Source organism: Dromiciops gliroides, chromosome 1, assembly GCF_019393635.1.
Source record: "Dromiciops gliroides isolate mDroGli1 chromosome 1, mDroGli1.pri, whole genome shotgun sequence".
Lineage (NCBI taxonomy): Eukaryota > Metazoa > Chordata > Mammalia > Microbiotheria > Microbiotheriidae > Dromiciops > Dromiciops gliroides.
This window is the reverse complement of record NC_057861.1, coordinates 224,345,961-224,366,979: the sequence shown is the minus strand read 5'-3', so window position 1 is coordinate 224,366,979 and position 21,019 is coordinate 224,345,961. Positions and strand designations below refer to the sequence as shown.

The following is a 21,019-nucleotide window of genomic DNA, read 5'->3' as shown; positions in this document are numbered from 1 at the left end:
GGTAATGTTCTTTCCCTTCACAATTTTCCTTCAGCCCTACTTATGTATGTACTCGTTGTATCTTCCCTACCTATAATCAATTGGAGCAGGGCAAGGACCATTCATTATCTTCTACATAGTAGGTATTTAATAAAAGTTCAATTGAATAGAGTTGTTTTCAAATATGAGTATGCTCAGGAAATTTCAGAGGAGGCAGAAAAGAAGCTAGGAAATCCATATTCTTTAAATCACAGGAAAACATTCTGATTCTAGAAATCTATTGGGTGAAAGGGGAAAAAATTATTTTAAAAAGTCTTCATGAAGAGAATGAGAAAATGTCACTAGATAATAACACATTTTAAAAATTGTTATATTATGTAAGAAAGAAAGGATTCAACTCCCAGAAAACTCAAGTGGATGTTTGAATTAAATCCTATATTTATCCTCTTGGGACAGAATGGTACCAGTGTGCTTTGTGTTTCATAAGGGAAGACAGGGGAAGAGGGAAGCTTTCTGAATTCAAGAGATAGAATACTTGGGCCAAATAGATTGTATCCCACTATATCCTGAAATGTTCAAGTTTTCCTAGTTATCCCTTTCACTTGAGACACTGAGACATTAAGTTTAAAGGATGGATTAAAGGAATTGTTACTAGGGAACTATTATAACAGCTGCTTCATCTGTCAGGCAGCCTCCCACACGTTTAATGGAGAGTAAATGTCAAAGAGTGCCTTTGTTGGAATGTAGGGAAATGGTGTGTTGGAGGAATAACTGAATGCCTGATCAGCATGTGTAGGAGATCAAGGCCTATGGACAGCCAGCCATACAGCCCAGAGATCTCGGGAAAGGTCCTCAATGTATAGGGTATAGCCTTCCCCTGTATTTTCTGGAGGGCTTGAAGAGGAAGTGTCCACTTTGATGAGATTACAGATTGAGGTCATAGGGTAATTTAGTGAAAAGAGATCCTGATAGGGATTTAGGACATTTGTGTTTTAGCACCAGCTCTGCTAAGAAAGTCATGGGGCCTGAGCTTTCCTGTACTTCTGAGCTCATGGCAACTCTCCCAGAAGGAAAATGAATTAATTTGATCAACAAAAATTTATTCAGTGCCGGCTCTATACCAGGTGCTATGTTGAACACTAAATATACAAAATATAAAAATAAGACAGTTCCAAGTGTCCCACCCCACAGCCCCCAGGGAGCTTACATTGTAGTGGGGGAAACCTTAATGTCATATATAAGTAAATGCAAAATGTAGGCAAAGTAAATAAAAGGTAATATGGGTGAGAGGGCACCCACAACTGGAAGAAATCAGGAGAGGTCTTGTACAGCAGTTGGCACTTTGAACTAGGCCTGGATGAAGTTTGGGATTCTAAGTAGATAGACTTGAGAAAAAATTTCAGTTAAAACCAAAGTTTATGGAGAATCTGGCTCACCATCACCACCACCACCACCATGATTGAAGACCTTCATATGGTGCTTTAGAGTTTACAAAATGCTGAAATTACATCTTCTCATTTGAACTTCACAAAAATCTTGTATAAGTATTATAGGTTTTATTATCCATGTTTTACAGATAAGGAAACTGAGGTTCAGAGATAATAATAACTAGCATTTGTATACATCTTTACAAATATCATCTCCTTTATTCTCACAAAACCTTGAGAGATGGATGCTATTATTATCTCCTTTTTATAATTGAGGAAACTGAAGCTGACCAAGGTTAAGTGACTTGCCCAAGGTCATATAGCTTGTAAGTAAACTCAGATCTTCCTGACTTCACGCCCAGCACTCTACCCATTGCATCATTTAGATGCCTTTTTAAAAACTATAAAATGCCATGATAACTTATGGTATTATTATTAGGTTCCTTTAGAGAAGTATGGAAGAACTAACTTTCCCTGTAAATATCATTCCAGCCAGGTTCCCTATCTCCTTATCCTATTATCATCTCCATTCCTGGACCCCTGCTAAGGGTTCCTGGACCAGGACCCCTCTTAGTGCCTGTGGTGTCTATATCACAGTACTTCTCTGCATTTCTCTGGCCAGCACCTTCCTCCTAGCATATATCCCATCCCCCACTGCCTGCCATGTAAGATGTATTTTCTTTTTTTTCTTTTTCTTTTTTTTGTGGGGCAATGGAGTTTAAGTGACTTGCCCAGGGTCACACAGCTAGTTAAGTGTCAAGTGTCTGAGGCCAGATTTGAACTCAGGTACTCCTGAATCCCGGGCCGGTGCTTTATCCACTGTGCCACCTAGCCACCCCTGTATTTTCATTTTTAAAAATGTTTGACGTTATATTTTTCAATACATTTTCAGAACATCCTTGTCCTGTGAGAGTAAGTTCTCTTGTAACAAAATAAAACTATTAACTAACAAATACTAACTATAACAAACTAACAAAAACAAGTGACCTTTTCTGAAAATGCATTCAACATTCTATACCAGTAGCTCCTCTCATCCATCTCTCTACTTTGCATAAAGTATTTTTCAGGAGGTATTTTCTCATGATAGAAGCCACAGCAAGAAGCAGCCAGAATCGGATTTATCTGTTTTGTTTTGTTCTCTTACAGGATGAAGATAACTACAAGGGAAATCTTCAAAGGTAAGGTGAATGAAAATCACACTAACTAAAGTAGGCCCCAAGTGAATTTCTCAGGGATTGATGTCACTCACCCCTTTTGTAGCAGCCTGGTCTCCTTTTTATGATTATGAAAAAACAAATGTGATCAGGTTTTATCATGTTTCATTAATATGATGTCATTGATCACTAATAACTAAAAGATCAAACACGATTACATCAAGGATTGGACTTTGGTTTGGAATTCACCTAAATTATGTTGTAATTTTATATGTATAATGCAGATAGGAGTCTCATTAAATGATCACTTGAAAATTAAGTTCACAATAGTGTCTCCCTTTTCAATATAAAGCAAGTTTAAGGAATTCTGTGCTGCAAGATATTTCATCCAGTTTAAAAATGTATGAAAAGTTTTATTTTAAAACTACTGGTCATCTCTCTTGAGGAAATCAAAAATGAAATAGTGGCCATGGTACACTGGAATGAGCACTGGATTTATTTTCTCTTAAATCAGAGGAAGAGGACCTGGGTTCAAATCCTGGCTTTGCATCTTACCGCTTCTGTGACCTTGGGCAAATGAGTCAACCTCTTTGGCTTTCATTTTCCTCATTTGCCAAATGAGAGGGTGAGACTTCATCTCCAAGGTCCCTTCCAGCTCTAAGCCTGTGAAGCTATGAAATAACTTAAGCACCGTTCCTCTTCTGCCTACTATGGTTTTCTCCCCCATTCTCTTTTTAACTAGTCCCTCTCTACCTTTCTTCCAACCCTTTCTTTCATTCTATAAAAGTAGATGCTTTTGCATTAAATGAAAGACTTTGTCAGGTCATGTTGACATTTCTAGTAGCCCTCATCCTGGATTCTCCTGTGAAATTTGACTCCATCACTGTTACCTTACTTCTTCCCCTACCCTCAGAGTCACAGACTTACAGGGTTGAAAGGGACCTTGGAGGTCATTGGATTGTAGCCCCTGGACCTCTTTAAGCTATATTGCATCTGCTGCTGACCTTGCATTCTCTCTCCAATCTGCACTTGCCTCATAGTATACTTCCTCTGCGTCCTCACTGCAGTCTCAACCCTCAGTGCTTAAATTGGAGCTAATTCCTGCCTTTAACCCTTCCTGTTTTCTCTCACGGGAGAAAAGCTAATAATTGTTGCACCCTCGGAGCTTCCATCTGTCCCCTCTCACCCTACCCTCTGTCCTCAATATCTATCCATGCTCTAATCCTTACCAGTACCACTACCTTCCATCATAATTCCATACTAGTCTGTGCCACTGGCAACACTGAGCATAGGAAATTAACTGATTAGTGCTTTAGCGGGCTGGACTTGTTACCTCAAAGAAATATGGGAAGGATTGAGGCTTCACTAAACTACTATAAGACTACTTTCAGCTGCTCAGACAGCAATGCATTCTGGTAATCCACGTGGTATTGAACCTATTGCTTCGATTTGAGAAGTGGAATCCGAGGTGAGCCAGGAAGAACAAATGACAAGGTTTCAGCCTCCTCCTTCCTCATAACTTTTGGCGTGTTTGGCTAAAAGGACTATACCTGTCAATAAAGTCATACCATTTCCTTTTTTCCTCTCATTTCAAGCACTGGTAGCCATCAATTAATTCTCCAAGTGCTTATTAGCTAGTTTGTGGATGACTTCAAACTAATGCCAAAATAGTGACCATCAAGTCAAGGTTGGAATCATAAAATGGTGCCCAGGAGGGAGGGTCATTTCATCCTTTTCACTTTTCCTCTGAGAAAAAACTTAAGTACTGTGGGTCACGCCCTGTAGTGTATGTGCTAGTAGGACCTGTGTTAGCTAGCTGCCTTCATGTGTTGAATCTTAGGGTAAAAGTCTCACAATGATAGAAGAAAGACATGGCAAGATAACTTGTGCAAACCAGCCATGGCCAGTCATTCCCATTGAGGAAGATTTTTAGGTAATTGATCTCTCTGGGGCTCTCTGGGAGGATGTCTGGGATTGGAGATTTACCCAGAGGTATTTCAATCTCGAGTTAGCTGTGAAGGAATGCTCCTGAAGCCAGGGAATCCAGGGAATTGTAGATTCCTGGAAAATAAGAACAGGAAGGCACTTAGGATCGTTTGGTATAGCCCATTCACTTTAGAGATAAGGAAATTCCTCTGGGACTAAGCCAGTCATCCACCCTTTCCCACATATACACAACATGTGACCCTAGACTCTAAACATCATGGCCTAGCCTGAAGGTGTGTGTAGGGGAAAGCCCAGGGGCTGCTGGAGTGGCTGGCATCATAGCCATTAATTGTCCACTTCTGTTCATACAATGACAGGCAATTTACCCTAGGGGAGGCACTGAGGCATCACATGTCATGAGACCTCAAAGATATCTGGCAGAAGAAGCCTGAGAGAAGAAGCCTAAATTGGGTAGGCTTGGGTAGTCTCCGACTTTCTTTCCCTATCTTTGGTGTGTGTATGTGTGTGCTTTCAAAATAATCTGTGTTGGGAAAGGCAGAGAGAAGAAAGCCAGGATGCTCTGTATCTTTGCCACCGATGTGTTCTTTTCATCTAGTAAACTCGGCAGCCAGAGTACACGGTGGGTGTAGCCCGAAGAACAAGGGGCCTTTGGGCCAGGAGTCAATGTAGGCAGGAACACATAGATTTTTGTAGTGGAAATATTTGTAGATTATTTATCAGGTGCACTTAGGACCTCTGCCTATCATTTTTCTTTTTGCTGTCTAGTTTGGGGGACTTTCCTGGCTCGTTGAGACCTCCACCAGGGAACGGCCAAGAGCCAATAGACAAGCAAAGTACAGGGCTCAATGGGGGAAGTGGAAACGGTCGACTGCACTGAGATTCAGGAATATTATTTATGAATCAAAATATTCCATGAAATTTTGCCTTTTGTCAGCGGGGAGAGTCGGTTGTGCTAAGTTCCATGAAAACGCCCCGTGGGATCGGCTGATGCCTGAAAAGCGCCGTCAAACAAGGAAGTGTGCCACACAAGCGTTAAGAGTGCTCTTTAGGCAAGGGGAAGGAATGACCAGGGTCCGCTTTCCTTTGGCCGTGCCAGAGCTGTATCTAGCAGGATGTGTGGCGGGTTTATGATCTCTTCTTTTCTGCTTTTCTCAGGGCGGTTTCAGTGTCCTCCATGTCTGAGTTCCAGCGCCTGATGGACATTTCTCCCTTCCTGCCAGAAAAGGCCATGCCTTCCGCCAACCACAAGGAGGACATCACTCCTCCCTTGTCCCCCGATGACCTGAAGTACATTGAGGAATTTAACAAGAACTGGGACTATACTCCACCCCAGGGCCACAGGAATGGGTTGGCCGAGAAGCCACCAGATTCCTGGGCGGAAAGGACCGAGGGGGGGAGGTCAGGGAACGATGCCCCCGGGTCATCGTGGTACCTCACCACAAGCGTCACCATGACCACCAACACCACGACCAGCCCAGAGCACTGCCAGAAGCAGCCTTTGAAGAGCCACGTCATCAGCGACAAAATGGGGGTGCGAGTGTTTCATAGCCCACCAGCAGTCCGAAGGTTTGATAGCTCGGTGACGGCAGGCAGCGAGGAGAAGAGCCAGGCAGAGCCTGGCTTGTTGCTCTCTGTGAACAAAGCCAAAGGGAGCGTGGGGGAGGGAAAAGGCACCCTCCCCGAGCATGCGTTTGGCAGGTGGCCCTGTGAACACCCAGGGCACCACAGAGACAACTTGGAGGGTGGATTCCACCCCGCGGAAGGCCCTGCTCGCACGACCATGGGTTTTCCCTCCTCCTCCTCCTCCTCCTCCCTGCATAGCCTCAAGATGTCCAAGAACATGAGTGATGACATGAAAGAGGTTGCCTTCTCCGTCAGGAATGCTGTCCACGCTAGCCCCACGAAGCCCCCGTTGAAGGACATGGCCTGTCAGACCAACGGGTGCAAGACAAAAGGAACGCAGACCACCCAGACCATGAATGTTAGCCTACAGACTGAAGCCCTGCGTGGTGGGAGTATCACCAGCAGTCCCCACAAGTGTCTCACACCAAAGGCGGGGGGTGGCACCACTCCGGTGTCATCCCCCTCCAGGAACCTCCGGAGCCGGCAGGTAGCCCCTGCCATTGAGAAGGTGCAGGCCAAGTTTGAACGCACATGCTGCTCTCCCAAGTACGGTTCGCCTAAACTACAGAGAAAGAGTCTCTCCAAAGCTGACCAGCCAAATAATAGGACCCTGCCAGGGACGCCCCAAAAGGGGTATAGTGAATCTGCCTGGGCTCGCTCAACCACCACAAGGGAGAGCCCTGTGCATACTACCATCAATGATGGACTCTCCAGCCTGTTCAACATTATCGATCACACTCCTGTGGTACACGATCCCCTCCAGAAGGGAATTCGAGCAGGCAGCCGATCCCGCTCAGCTGAACCCCGACCGGATCTGGGCCCAGGTCAGGAAACAGGCACAAGTTCCCGGGGAAGGTCACCTAGCCCCAGTGGAGCCGGCACCGAGACATCCAGAGAAGAAGGGGGGGAAGGCACACCCGTGAGACAGGACTTATCTGCTCCTCCCGGCCACACGCTGAATGAAAATACTGCCAGGATCCTGAACAAGAAACTCTGGGAACATGCCTTAAAGGAAGAGAGGAGACAGGCTGCCTATAGCCCCCCCGAGTCTTAATAATGACAGCAACATGGGAGAAATGATCAAAGCTGAACCAGGGTCCATTGAGGTAATGAGCACCTTTCCCTCCCTTGGTTCACTATCTTTGTATCCTAAGCTCCTACCCCTTGGCTTTTTCTCTGCTAAAGGGTTGATATAGCTTTGAGCTCAGGACTTCACAAAGTCGTCTGGCTTTAAAAAGTTATGGGGAATTAGAGAGAATGGTGGGATGGGGAGGTATCTGGATTAGGGAAAAGGGGAATTGGGAGAAAGGTAAACCAGGAGCTATTTCAAGAGAAGGTGCCATATCATTTCCTTCTGCGAGCCAATGAAAATATGGATTGGCCCAAGCTGCTCCATCGGTCATATGCCAATGACACCCACTTATTTTTACTAAGGACTTTCATTTAGGGTCATCATATATCACTGTGTGTATTTATATGGTAAACTAGGATTACTTTCTTTTTTTTTTCTTGGCGGTAAGTGTGTATATCAAAACTGACTCCGTTCTTTCCACGACAGATCTTAAAGATGACAAAATCATTCAGAGTTTGGAATTGACTCCTTCTGGTTAAGTTGTGAAGTTGTTGTCAATGGGTATATTAGAATATCAAATGCTCTCTTCTTCTTTCTGAAGGAATTGTGATAGAAAATCTTGGATTCTAATCCAATCCCCAAAGTGCTATGTGACCTTGGACATGTAGGCCTCTGATTCCCTTACTAGTAATACAGAATGCCAAAAATGCCATCATAGAGAATGGATATTGAGTAAACCCATTTATCCAAGCACAATAGTAAACAAATCAGAGAACCTGAACAGATTAGAATATACAAAAAAAAAAAATACACAAGAATAAATGAGCTCTTCCACTGTGGAGTGAGAGAAGATTTCAGTTCAAACTAAGAGAGATCTCAGCCAGAGGAGATCCGTTCTCAGCAGTCTCTAGAATTTCAAGCAAGGACAGGAAAATAAAGGGACTAGATTCCCAACCATTGCCACCATTTCAAAATCATTTTCTCTCCCCTCTTCCTCCTTGGAGTGTCCCCATCCATGCATTTCTCCCAAAGAGTGTATGGAACCAATGCAATAACTCCCTTATGCAGGTAAGGTTCAGCATTCTGTCTGCCAATCAGGGCTCTTGTCTCCTTTCATATATGCAACAGTGCACAAAACCATTCCAGGTTTGGAATGTATATTTATATGTCATCTTTGAAAAGAAATTTACTATTTTTATTTCTGTAGCTAGAGAAGTAAAACAGAACCTTATCATTTGGTTGGTATCAGGGAATAAAAATAAAACCTGCCTTATAGGTTGTTTTTTGTTTTTTAGAAAATGAGTAGCTATGCAACAATATGTACTAGAGTGATTTATAATAAGTGAATTAGAGGGTATACTGGGTTAGGAGTATCTTGACCCTTTACAACTAATTAAATGAACTTCTTCCACACCTTTGCCCTTTAAAATCCTTCCCTTTCTTCAAGGCCCAGTTCAGTTGTCATGCACTCCATGAAGTCTTACCTGATCCTCTGGCAAGTAGTAATCCTTTTTTTTTTTTTTGGTCCAGTTCTCTTATCTCCCTGTGATTGGTTTCTCCTATGCACATATCTCATTCTAACTTGTATCAGAATTGTGTATGTATATATTATCACACCATTAGAATGTAAGCTCCTTGAGGGCAGGGCCTATGGCATTTTGGCATTTTTGTATTCCTAGTGCTTTTTACGTAGTAAGCACTTAATAAAGGTAGAATGAAGAAGTAAATTAATATTTTTGTATACCTGGCATCCTAGAGCAGTTATTATGCTCTGACAGTTTACCACTGGACTTAGAAACATCCCACACATAGTAACAGCTATTCCACCCTTCTTTCTTCTTGTTCTATGTTGGGTGGCTACCCCAACTATCACAGATGTGGCCAGAGGGAGAGACACTCTTACAGGTCCACCAGGTTCCCTTCTTGCCAAATGCCATAGCTAATTTTTCCCCTCTAAAACAAGCTAGAAAGTATATCCAAATATAGTTCTGGGCTAGGCCCTGGGTTATTAAGCCCAATAACCTAGTTGTCGTTTCCTCTGGACTGTTTTATGAGGAAATGCATCTTGAGTTCTAAACAACTGACTGAGCAATGAATTGGAGATGAGGATTTAATCTCCTTTAAAGTTGAGCTTTGCTCATAAAACCAAATGGGAGCTAGTGCAAGGTGCTTCCTGGTGGGATTTGACTTCATTTCATAGCAATCAACAAACTCCCAATCACTGTTCTCAAGCACATAAGATCCAGATGTGAACCCATAGTTTTTGGAGTCCATGAAACATTGACCTGCCATCATCAAAGATGGTCCATCTACATTCCTGGTCACCTGACCCTTACTTAGGCCTCAAGTGCTAATTTTCTATTTGTATTTGTAAGCAAACAGGTTGGGGAAAAAACTCTAAGAATTATAGATGAAAAGAATGTAACTAGTTGGAAAGCCAGATCCACTCTTTAGCTTACTGGTTAGGACTTAACAAGAATCTCTTACTGTTTGTTCATTTCTAGCTATTAAAAAAAAAAACACGTCTTGGTTTTCCACTCAAATAATCTCTTATTCACTTTAAGTTGTTCTTATTATCCCCATTATTTCCACCAGTATCCCCTCTCTTTATTCTTTTTACTCTTTATAAATGACAGGTCTCTCACATCAGTACACCCATTCCTTTTCTGGGTCTCCTCAAACAATTTACCCTTTTCTCAGTAACAGGGTTTGAAGGTGAGATCCCCAGAGTCGTTTTCCAAGGGACTTCCACTACCTTTCCACAGGCAGCTCACAGTATTAGAAAGTCTGACCACACTGGAGCAACACTGCTCACCTCCTTTGTAGATCTTAGTGGCATTTTTCTTTTCTAGTTTCTGCCTGTTTGTCTAATGTCTGTTGTCTGTTGTGAAGTTTTCCTCTTCTGCACAGGATGTTTCTCAAGTGAATCTATGGTTTCATCACTCTAGAGAACTTGCCACAGCTTAATGTCCTGCAACTTCAAGCCTTAGAAGCTTGCCTAGGGTACTGAGAAGTTAGGAGACTTGCCCAGGGTCACAAGGTTAGCATGTGTCAGAGACAGGTCTTGAACCCAGACCTTTCTGATTTCCAAGAGCAGCTCTCTAACCACAATGCCACATTGCCCCCCCCCAAAACTTCAGCTGATGTGCCCCGCTTTTTCTCTTGCCACATTCTCCCACTCACACTCACTCAAGTCACAAATGTTATTTTTAGTGTCCAAACAGCATATTTAGTGCTCTTCTGAATTTGGAAATATGACAGGCATGTTGCAATTTCAGTGATTTTCTTTATTTACCTTTATACTTTTACATCTCTTCTATGCTTCTGTTTAACATTGGAATTTTCAGTACCATCAAAGCCAGTAATTAGCCAGTTCATGAACTGGTTATCTATTGCTTCCTTCCCCTGGTAATATTAAAGATCCTAAATAAAGAATGACCTACTAATGAGCCCCCTTGAAGTCTTCAAGCATCCCTGTGCTACCAAACATGGCATCATGAAGCACTGTGTTATTTCCTGTGTTGACTTAGCCAGTCCCATCAGTTTTCCAAGTAGATCAGTCAAGGTACTTTCCTACATGGAGGTCTTCCTTATCCATCATCATGGCAAGGAGGCCACGTTGGCCCTCAAAAGCTCTAACAGTGAAGCCTGGGGTCTAGCAGAGACCACCACATTGAATAGACTTTGGCTATGGGCCTATGACAGATTGCATATCTCTCATAGAAGGAATGATACAGTTAAATATAGAGGAGCTCAGCCACAGAATGTCAATTAACTTGGCAATGAATTTGGGGTGCCATATCGGCTCACAAAAATCATTTATGAAAGTATGGAGGAGTGGTGAAACAGCCTCTGAGTCAGGAGGGGCCAGGTTCAGATATTGCTTCTGATACATGTTAGCTGTGTGACCCTGGGCCAACCTCTCACTGTTTCAGGCCACACTCTTAAGATGCAGAACAGTTGTCAATCTGGCTTGATAAAAGGAATCACCTTCCCTGAAAGTTCCTTATATCAAGGAAATCACAGAACTAAACTTCTCCCTTCTCTTTAAAAAAAATTTTAAAAGGAGAGCGGCATAAAAAGGTAATTAGTCAATCAACAAGTATTTATGCCAAGCATTGTTCTGCACAGCTAAGTGGCTCAGTGGATAGAACACTGGGCCTGTAGTCAATAGGATTTAGTTCAAATCTGGCCACAGACACTCTGTGTGACCCTGGGAAAGTCACTTAACCTCTGTTTGCCTTAATCCACTGGAGAAGGAAATGGAAAACCACTCCAGGATCTTTGTCAAGAAAACCCAATACAGAATCACAAAGAGTTGGATACAACTGAACAACAACAAAATCTTCAAGTGTTACCTCATGGGATAAACAATATGCAAATAAGTTGTATATATAAGATATGAACTATATCAAATGGAGGTAAATAGCATTAGTGAAGAGTCACAATGGTGAAATCATAGATTCCAGAAGTATACATTGCAAAGTACAAAATATACTTCGTGTATTTTCACCTTTAATTTGTAATTCTGAAACTCAAATAGCTCGAAAGGAGATTTGACAAAAGATATGTCTTTAATCTTCCTCTTCTTCCCATTTGTTACTGCCTTTAAATTTTCCCAAAATTTTTGTCAATTTACCATACTTAGTTTTATTTCCACATTTATATGCATATGTTCAATACACAGACATACTTATACTCATAAAATGGTTTTTCCCAGAAGATCTTTGAAATTCTGCTTTGTGTTCCAAGCATTTTTCTTTCTCAGATGGAACATCTGATATCCCTTCATCACAAACTCTTTTAGGTTCTTTCACATGTCTGAGATTTTGAAGCATCTAGCTCTTGCACTATATTCTGTTAATTGTTTCAATCTCTAAAATTTACTTCTTTTAGGAAGGATTAGGATTTGGAATTTTGAGGGCCATACTTTTCTGTCTCCCACCACATATCTAGTCCACTTTCAAGACTTGTCGACTTTTCTGTCTTTGGCATTTGTTCTTACTCCATGCTTAGCAGTGCCTGGCACATAATAGACACTTAATAAATTGATTAACACTTCTTATATTTTTATACATGATGTAATTCCAATAGTTATAATTCTAGTTGGTGCCTTAATCACCTTGTGTCCATGTCTTCTGAACCTCTTCTCAGAGTTCTCTTCCTCCATCTAGTCTTTTCACTTGTCCAAACAGCCTTATGCGTCAAAAATCTCCTTCTAAAGTAGCATTTCCCAACCCAAACTATGTACTACAAAGCAGTACAATGTCTAAATTCTCTACCACAGTCCTCTTCACCCTCCAAAGGTTTAATGTAACAGTTCTCTCAGAGAATGGAAAGTCTTAATCCTATAATGTCTAAGGTTTACAAAGTGCTTTCCTTCCAACAAGCCTGCAAGGTAGGTCATTATCTCCATATTACAAATCTCAGAGGGATTAAGTGACTTCCTCACAATTACCCAACTAGGAATTGTCACAACCAAAATTTGATGCCAGAATCAAATCCTGCATCTTTATTTCTGCTACTCCATCTTGACATATGGGAACACCGGGGCCATAGGAAGGTGTCAGTTTTTTAAGTCTTAGATTTTGAGAAGAAAAAGAACAGCATAAAAGTTTTGAAAAGCAGTAAAAATGTGCCTCAGAATGGTGCTGGCCCAAGGATAGACCACTAAGAAATACTAATTTAGTGTTTACTTGTTATTCCCTTGCTTAAAACAGTAGTTCCTGTCTCACATCTGGGATCTCAGTCATCAGGGTTCCTTCCCAGCTATCCATCACCACCACAGCTAATTTCTCTTCTCCTCCATTATATGCTGAAGTCATCCATCCTCTCCACTCTAGCCAAGCAATCCTGCCCTCCCTGCCCTTCTAGGGTTACTTATTACTCAGTTATTTCCAAACATATTTAGGCCACCTATGTGACTTTCAAAATATGTGCAGTAACATGGATATGCCACAGGTCTCAGAAAATGTTCCAGAAAATCAAAACATACTATGCAGAAATGTGAAATGAGACTGATTCTATCCCTCCTCAGTCAAATGAAGAACTCCATGAAAACAACATTCAGGTGGTGCAAGAACATTTTGTACCAGAAATGGGTTTCTATATCAGAAAGACAGGTGACTTTAAATGAAAGCTATATTTAAAATGCCAATAAGGAACATCATTATTCAATATTATAGTGAGAGTCATCCAAAGTTACTCATACACTTTTCTAGCATGGTTAATGATTATATTGAGGACACTGTCTTCTTGGTTGGTCGTAATAATTTTTTGTGAAATGTTGAATTTGCGAGTACTTAATTGCCTTCACTACCATTTCTTTTAAGTGTGTTTATATACTTAGACATTTAAATTCACTTGCAATCATGGTTGCGAAAATTTTGCTATATCATAGCTATCAAATTATTTTTCCCATCTCTTGGCAGAGGAAACTATAATAAAGTTGGTTACTCAAGAATGTATATATTTATTTGTGCCATTTCCTATTACTGCTAAAAAAATGGAATTGCAAAAACAAATTTCCCCAGAAAGGATACTAGCTTACTATGAGTGACCTTGGATGAGTCAAATAACTTCCCTGGACCTCAGTTTCCTTATCTGTACAATGAGGGAGTTAGACTTAAGTTCTTAAGCCTTAGTTCTATAATTCCATTTCACTGGTTTTGGATCTCCCCTACAATGTCCAGCTTCTCTCTATAGCCTTTTCTTTACTCTTCACTTTTTAATTAAAATGCCTATAATTACTGCAACCCCAACCTCTTAGCTTATTCTCCAGGAAGGAACTTGAAGATTTTCTACACATTTTTCGCATGCCAGTTATGAGTTTCTATACACCTTTTGAGTAGGACTGCTGACCCTTCCAGACTGGCCCAGAGCCTCCCAGAATCACTCGAGAGGCAAAAGGATCATTTTTCCTGAAACTGAGGGAAGCTGCAGGATCACCCTTGTATCCTTCATTGCCTTCCTTTTTCCCCACTTTCTTGTATACCAGGAAGTAAACCGATTTCTCTCTCTCCTCCCTCACTCCTAGAATTGAGGATCAATGCTACCTACCTTTCTCTGTGCATTGTTCCCTAATCCCTTTCCCTGTCTTCACCCTATGGCATATCCACTCCCTACATCTCTCAGAACTAAAACATTCTTCTTTGTTAAATCTATACCTGTATTAGACAGATTCAGGAAAAAAAAAAAGAAATGTGTGGATCTACTATTTTATCTCTTTAGGAAAGACTATACAAATATAGATTGTTTTGGACTTTATAGTCTTAGGGGCAATGGTCAAATGACTTACCCACAGTCACATAGCTGTTGTGTATTAGAGGGAGAATCTGAACCCAGGCCTTCTTTCCTTACTCTATGCCTCATTCTATACCCACTGAATAATAGTACCTCTCCTTCAGGGAAATAATTAATAAAATATGACTGTCTTTGTAAGGCTTTTCCTGTGCCATAAATCCTCCATAAAGTTAAATACATACTGTGCAAAGGACAAATATTGCTGATTAAGTGTTCTTAGGTGACAAATGATGCCTTCTGAATGTTCTCCATCAGCCCTGTCTCAGGGGCCCAGTTCTACTAGGTAAGTGCCAGTTTTTGTCAGTTCCGCAGCCATGGAGGGAATCTTTCTGTGTGAATGTCCTGCCTCCCCCCAGAAACCTGGGGAATAAGTTCAAGGGCTTTGCGCTCAAGCATTAACTTGGCTGTGCCTGCAGTTGTTGCTCCATGGTTGGGAATGAAACAGCAATTAAGTTTCAGGAAGCAAATCTTTGCTTTGGTTTATCAACAGATTACTGAGTTTCTCCATAAATCTGCAATGAGAAGAATAAAAGGGCTTCATGAATGAGTCACACCATTAAGGTGTACAGAAAATGGTTTTTATCATGGCTAAGCTGGTGTCCTTTGAGTTTCTTTTTTTGTTTTTAAAGAAAAGTCTCTTTGTGTTTCTTTCTTTTCCAACTGTTTCCAGCCAATGGAATTGATTGGCCTCCTTCTCTGCAGCCTGGCATGATGTTGGCAGTCCAGTACCTGCATGGAGCATTGATTGGCACCCCTTCTTCCTTTTCTCTTAGAGCTTTGCTTGATCTCTATGTCCAAACTCAGTTATTTCGTTTTCTGATGTGATTTGTTGCATTAGGACTTTTTGAGCAATACATTTCCCCACCTTCATCCATAATTGATGTACCAGCTCTGGCTCTTACTCCAACACAATCAGAGCAACTTCCAAACTTATTCAGTTCCCCTCCATGTCAGCTAATAGTACCTCAGTCTCCTAGTTGATTGAAGTACCTACTCTCTGAACTACCTGCCACAAGCTTATCCACCAAATGCTAACTCAGACATTCAGATCTACAAGAGTGAGTCTTGTTCTAGGTACAAAGGATTCTTGCTCTTGGTACAGGGGAACCAGAATGGCATCATAGTACATCTCGGTATGTCTTTTAAGGAGAGAACAGTCCATCTCTGTTGCTAAACTCACTGTTTAGTTCCTCTTACCTCCCACTGACAGCTGTACCACCTGATTCAGCAGTCAAGGAAGAAACAGTGAGAAACCAAAGCACAAAGAGAGATTTTATCCTCCGAAGGTCAAATTCCCCATCTTGGCCTGCCATCCATCCTCCTCTCACAGGTCTCAATGGAAACGAGTAAAGCAAAATCTTCAGCATGGAAGTGGGAGTATCCTGATCTTTTTGACTAAAATGAGACAGGCAGCACAATTGTTTTCCTGTTTCTCATAACTTGGGAACCACAGGCCACATCACTCAGATTTCCTCATCTTAGTTCACCAGGAAGGAATTTGAAATGTTAAAAGCAGAGAAAGTGGGGAAGTCGCTTAAAGCTGAATAAGAATCTCTGCTGTGCTATTCCTCCATGATAGATTTTATTTTTTCAGTCGTTGCTTCTCAGCTCAGAAATGATGAGAGATGATAGGCCCTGATTATCTGTCTGCTTTGATATAAATGTGCCCAATTCCATCAGGGGCTAGATGTTTTTACCCAGTTTGCTCCCACAGGGGATGGCTGAGAGAGTTACCCACAGCCATCCTTCTTGTTGACTATAAAATCTTTACTCTGTTTTCTTTTTAAAAATTCATTTCCAACCTTTTTGCTCTTCTTTTTTTCTTTCTTCTGTCTGTTCTGTCCAGAACCAAACTGTCTTACTAACAACCCCCTGGGGACTCTAACCCTGCCTGCCTCACTGCTGTAAGTGCTTTCTACCTTGTTTTCCAAAACTGTCTGAAGGTATCATTTTATATAACTATTGGATGGTATTTGTACCCTTGAAAACAAAACAAGAATACTTAAAATAAAAGATAACAGTTACTTTCTGTACTAGGTAGCCTTCCCCAGCACAACCCAATTGTTATGTGGAGGTCAGTGTATGGAATAACTCCTGTGAGCCTCAGTCCAGCCCCTAGAACTTAATGGGAAGAAATTGATTTTCACTTAGCTTGGGTCAGGATCGATCCCACCCCAGTGCCTAGGAGAGAGAGGCATTTTGCAGCCATTACAGTGAAAAGAGTTAGCTACCTACAAGGCCAGACTGCTTCACAGTGTAAAGAGGTATTGACTTTGGAGTGGGGGGGGGGACCCTTTTTTTTCTGTAACAAACAGTTCTCACTCAGAATTCTCCATCTAAGCTTCTGACAGAATTCTTATTTTTCCACAAAGTCCAGACCTGCTTGCCAGTTACAGCCTGCCCAACAGAAACAGTGATGTAATCTACAGTTACCGAAAAATAATGAGATTTATTTTTTTAAAAAAAAGAAAAGATATTGGAATATATGCATCCAATTGTGCATTGATCTTTAATCTTGATAAAGATCTCTTATTCCAGTCAAGCTGCCAATGCTTGAAACCTTTTTTGGAGCTCTTCCTCCAAAACTGCTTTTAGAGGCACTTTATAGCTCACGCAAGAAAATCCATCTCCAGATTTATGATCATACCCTCTTTTTTCCTGACCAAAAACATCAGTGCACAGCTTAATCAATAATATTACTCAGCAGATGGAATCTGAGTTACCTTTGGCTATTTCCAAAAACCAAGTCCACCCTTAAAAACAAAATATGACATCACTGAGGATATTCAACATAATGTCATGGGTTTTGAAGGCTGTTCCATAAGAACGAACGTAATGGAATAAAAGCATGACCTCATAAGAAGACTCCTTTGAAGGAGACAGCCTCTTCTTGAATGGACATGGTGGTCCTGGCATGTATGTTACAAAATAGGTCATGCTATGTTACAGTTGCACCTCATGCAGAACCTTTCTTTACTGTGAGAACTGGCAAGTATGTTGATGATATCCATTTATTTTGAGTAGAGTTTTATAGCAGACAAATTGTTCCAATGAAAGTCCTTTTTCCTAGTCAGTGCAAGAGCTAGAAGGGGAAGAGGTGGAATAGGAAGTGTAAGAGAGAGAGAAATTATGATAATTCCAATCAAAGAAAAAAAAAGAAAATCACAAAAGCCTTTATAAAATTTCACAAAATCCTATTAAAATATCAGAAGCAGGGACACAAATCAACCAAAATCAGTACTTCCTCTCACCCGGTTGTGCCTCTTACAGGTATCACAGCACATATGGCTTTCTGTCAGAGAGGTCCAAAACCAAAGTATTTTTCACAAAGCATATGTTCTCTTACATTCAATGAGCTGGGGTGAGATAAGGACATGGAGCCAGTAATCCTAGTGGAGACTTGTGTCTCAGCAGCTGAGATTATTTTCCTTATTGATACAGTACCAACAAGGCCATATGCTTTGCTAACTTTAGACTTTCCCCTATGTACATGTAGCACTGACCACTTGGAAGGCAGGGTACGTCTAAAAAATAATCTTGAATGTCAGTGGTCATTTGTAAATTCATTCTGTTTACTACACAAAGAGATAGGGGAATTACCATTACTCACTCATCCTCTCATGCCCACCCAAACAGTTCAAAAGTCCACTTTGGCTACTTTCTGTTTCAGTAGCCACCATTGACTTTTGCTTGTTCCCCTGCTGTCATCCATCCAACTTTGCTTCCTGCTTCATGTCATCCAGAAATCATATTACAATGTCTCTTGCTATTGCTCTAACCAGACTTCTCTCTTATCATCCTGTTTTCTTCATGGTTCACGTCACTTGTATTAAATCTTTGTTTGGTTAATTGACTACCTGAGTGCTTGTCAGTCCTCTGGTTTTATCACTGCTCTTTCTTTACATAATATGGTTCATGCTTTCTGCCATCTTGTTTGCCATCTCAGCTTTTGGTTGTATGATTGATTTTAGGACTTAACATATACACCCTGTGTCATTAACTCTCCTCATCACTGCTGTATATATTTTCAAATGCCATCAAATTAGGCAACTCATTTTTTTTTAAATGGAGATACCACTGAACCCTTTACATTTTACTCTTCAGGGCATTGCACATCATTTCAGTATGTATTGCACATAACCATTTTCAGTATATGTGTAGGATTTCTGTAATGGGAAATAATAGATGTGCTTTGCCTCTAAATTAATTTTTGCCTCTAATCTAATTCTGATCCTGCTGTAATTAATCGATATTCAGGAAAACTATAACTAAATTATGATTTCTATCTATAGATAGAATATTTTTTCTGTAACAGAATTTTTTGTATAATATTAGCATTTTTTCTACTTTGTAAGTCTTTGTTGAACCTATTATCATTTGATTTGGAATACACAGTAGTTTGTAACCAGGTCTGGTTTTGTGTACATTTCATTGCTAATGGACATGGAATGCACTCATCTCAGGCTTTATCCTTACATGGACAACAATGCAGACCATGGCAAGGCCTAACTGGTCATTTTGGACATCCTTGCTATCACTGCATACATCATTATTAAGAAGAGATAAATAATTGGATCAGCTGAATATATCTGACCAATTTAATTGCCTAGATAATAGCCACAAATTCTGCTCTCCATGTCCTATTTACATTCCAGCCCATACTGTGAAGTATTTCTATAATGACACTCTCTTTACATGACTTTTCTATACACAAGATTGGCTGATTTTTTTCAATGCTTTAATGTCAGCAAGTTAATGTATGCATTGATAATTTTCATTCAACAGTATTGATCTTAGGTTGCTCTCTCAGAGCAAAAGAATGCTTAATGATTAAAAGTAACAATTAAAAAATTGTCCACTTCTGCCCATCTCCTCCAAATATTCTCTAGCTTTCATTTGGCATTTGAACATAGAAAGACTTGCATTGTTTGTTTATGGTATGCTCCACCATTTTAGTAGACCTTCACTTTGGCTTCATTTGAGGATATAACGACAGCAACATTATCAATGTTAGTAACTCTCTTTTTCTTGTCTTGGCTATGAAGGAACTACCTTGTTCTGCGTTAGCTCCACCCCTAGAATCCTGCTTCTCCCGGCCCGAAAGACCAGCAAAACGTCGTCCTCCTTCCCGTTGGGCCCCACATTCCCCCACTGCCTCACAGTCTCAATCAACCGGAGACCTGATATCCTTGGAGGAACATGGCGGACAGGAACCAGCAGTTGAGAAGCCAAAAAAATGATGCAAGTTGGCATGAATTATCACTGAATAATTCACTGTATTTTGCATTACCATACCATCATCATGACCCAATCCCTGTCCGTAAAGAGAGATAAAGTTTTCCCAAGGTCAAAGAATGTTTTAAAACAAATAAACAAAAACAACACAGCTGCTGAATGTTCAACCTGTGAAACAGAAATGTTTCTAGAATGAAACAGTTAATGTGCCTGTAATAACTTAATTTTTTTTCATAGCTCAAAAAACTATTTTTGTCTCCATCTTTTCTACACACAGTATATTAAACAAAAGGTTAATAAGATATAAATTTAAAGAGTAAGAATTTTAAAAATGTACATTTTAAGAGATTCTGAATGCGCTCGCTCCCCAAATACTGACTGCCTTTTTGTTCAATTTGCACTGTTCCATTTTGGTTTGGTTTATTTCCATGTTGACTTAGGGTGTTTTAAGTTAATTTTGTTCTATTTTGATGTCAGTGTTATTTTTTTAAAGGAAGAGTCTTGAAATGTTTAAGATTATATGAAACATTAAATTTTATGTAGTAAAGAAAGCAATTTAGCTGACTAGAATGGTATTCAATAGACTGGAGGGAATACAGGTCAAACAAACACACAAACAAAAAGTCACAAAGAAGGCCTCTGAAAGGCTTATGATGTTAGCTATATAATTCACACGCCATGCTTGACCTGCATGCCTTTGGGTTCCAAGCTCTTGCGTGCATGTACATACTGCTACTGTACTCTGACCATCGCCTAAATGTGAGCCAATATGTTTAACTGTCGTATTGTTGTGAATTTCCCTGTACTGTACTTTTATTGTTGGTACTATTGCATCAAAGCAACAAATACAACACATTTTTAAATCGTTGTTAAAAGTTCAGCTAGCAATGTACGGTGTTTACTGAGAACTTCCTTGCTTGGAGAATATATTAAGAAAAGACATGAGAATACCAAACTGTAAGAGATGGTTGTGTCATTGTATAAGACTGTGGTGAAATAAAAATAAAGCCCTTGGTATTTAAAAAAAAAATGATGGAATGGCCTGATCATTTTTTTCCTCTCCAATGTCTTCCATCCTTATCTTGGTGATTCAGTCAGGTGAGTTCTTTAAATGGGAATCTAGGTACTATGTCTAAAAAGAATGCATTGGGTGGAATGGAGCATATAGTAGCTTGATATAAATACTCTTTATGGATCTTATTACAATTTTTTTTGTGGGGGGCAATTGGGGTTAAGTGACTTGCCTAGGGTCACACAGCTAGTAAGTGTTAAGTGTCTGA

At 40.5% G+C, this 21,019-nt stretch overlaps 1 protein-coding gene across 1 annotated transcript in view; it reads left to right on the top strand.

Annotated features, from left to right (window-relative positions):
• The window catches only part of MTCL1 (microtubule crosslinking factor 1), a 167,925-nt gene extending 147,164 nt beyond the window's left edge, over window positions 1-20,761 (top strand). Inside the window, 5 exon segments of the mRNA XM_043979597.1 lie at window positions 2,553-2,584; window positions 5,663-7,166; window positions 7,168-7,236; window positions 19,550-19,741; window positions 19,743-20,761. Of these exon segments, the coding sequence (XP_043835532.1) occupies window positions 2,553-2,584; window positions 5,663-7,166; window positions 7,168-7,236; window positions 19,550-19,741; window positions 19,743-19,838 (1,893 nt within the window). The 3' untranslated portion in view covers window positions 19,839-20,761.
• The last annotated feature ends 258 nt before the right edge of the window (window positions 20,762-21,019 follow it).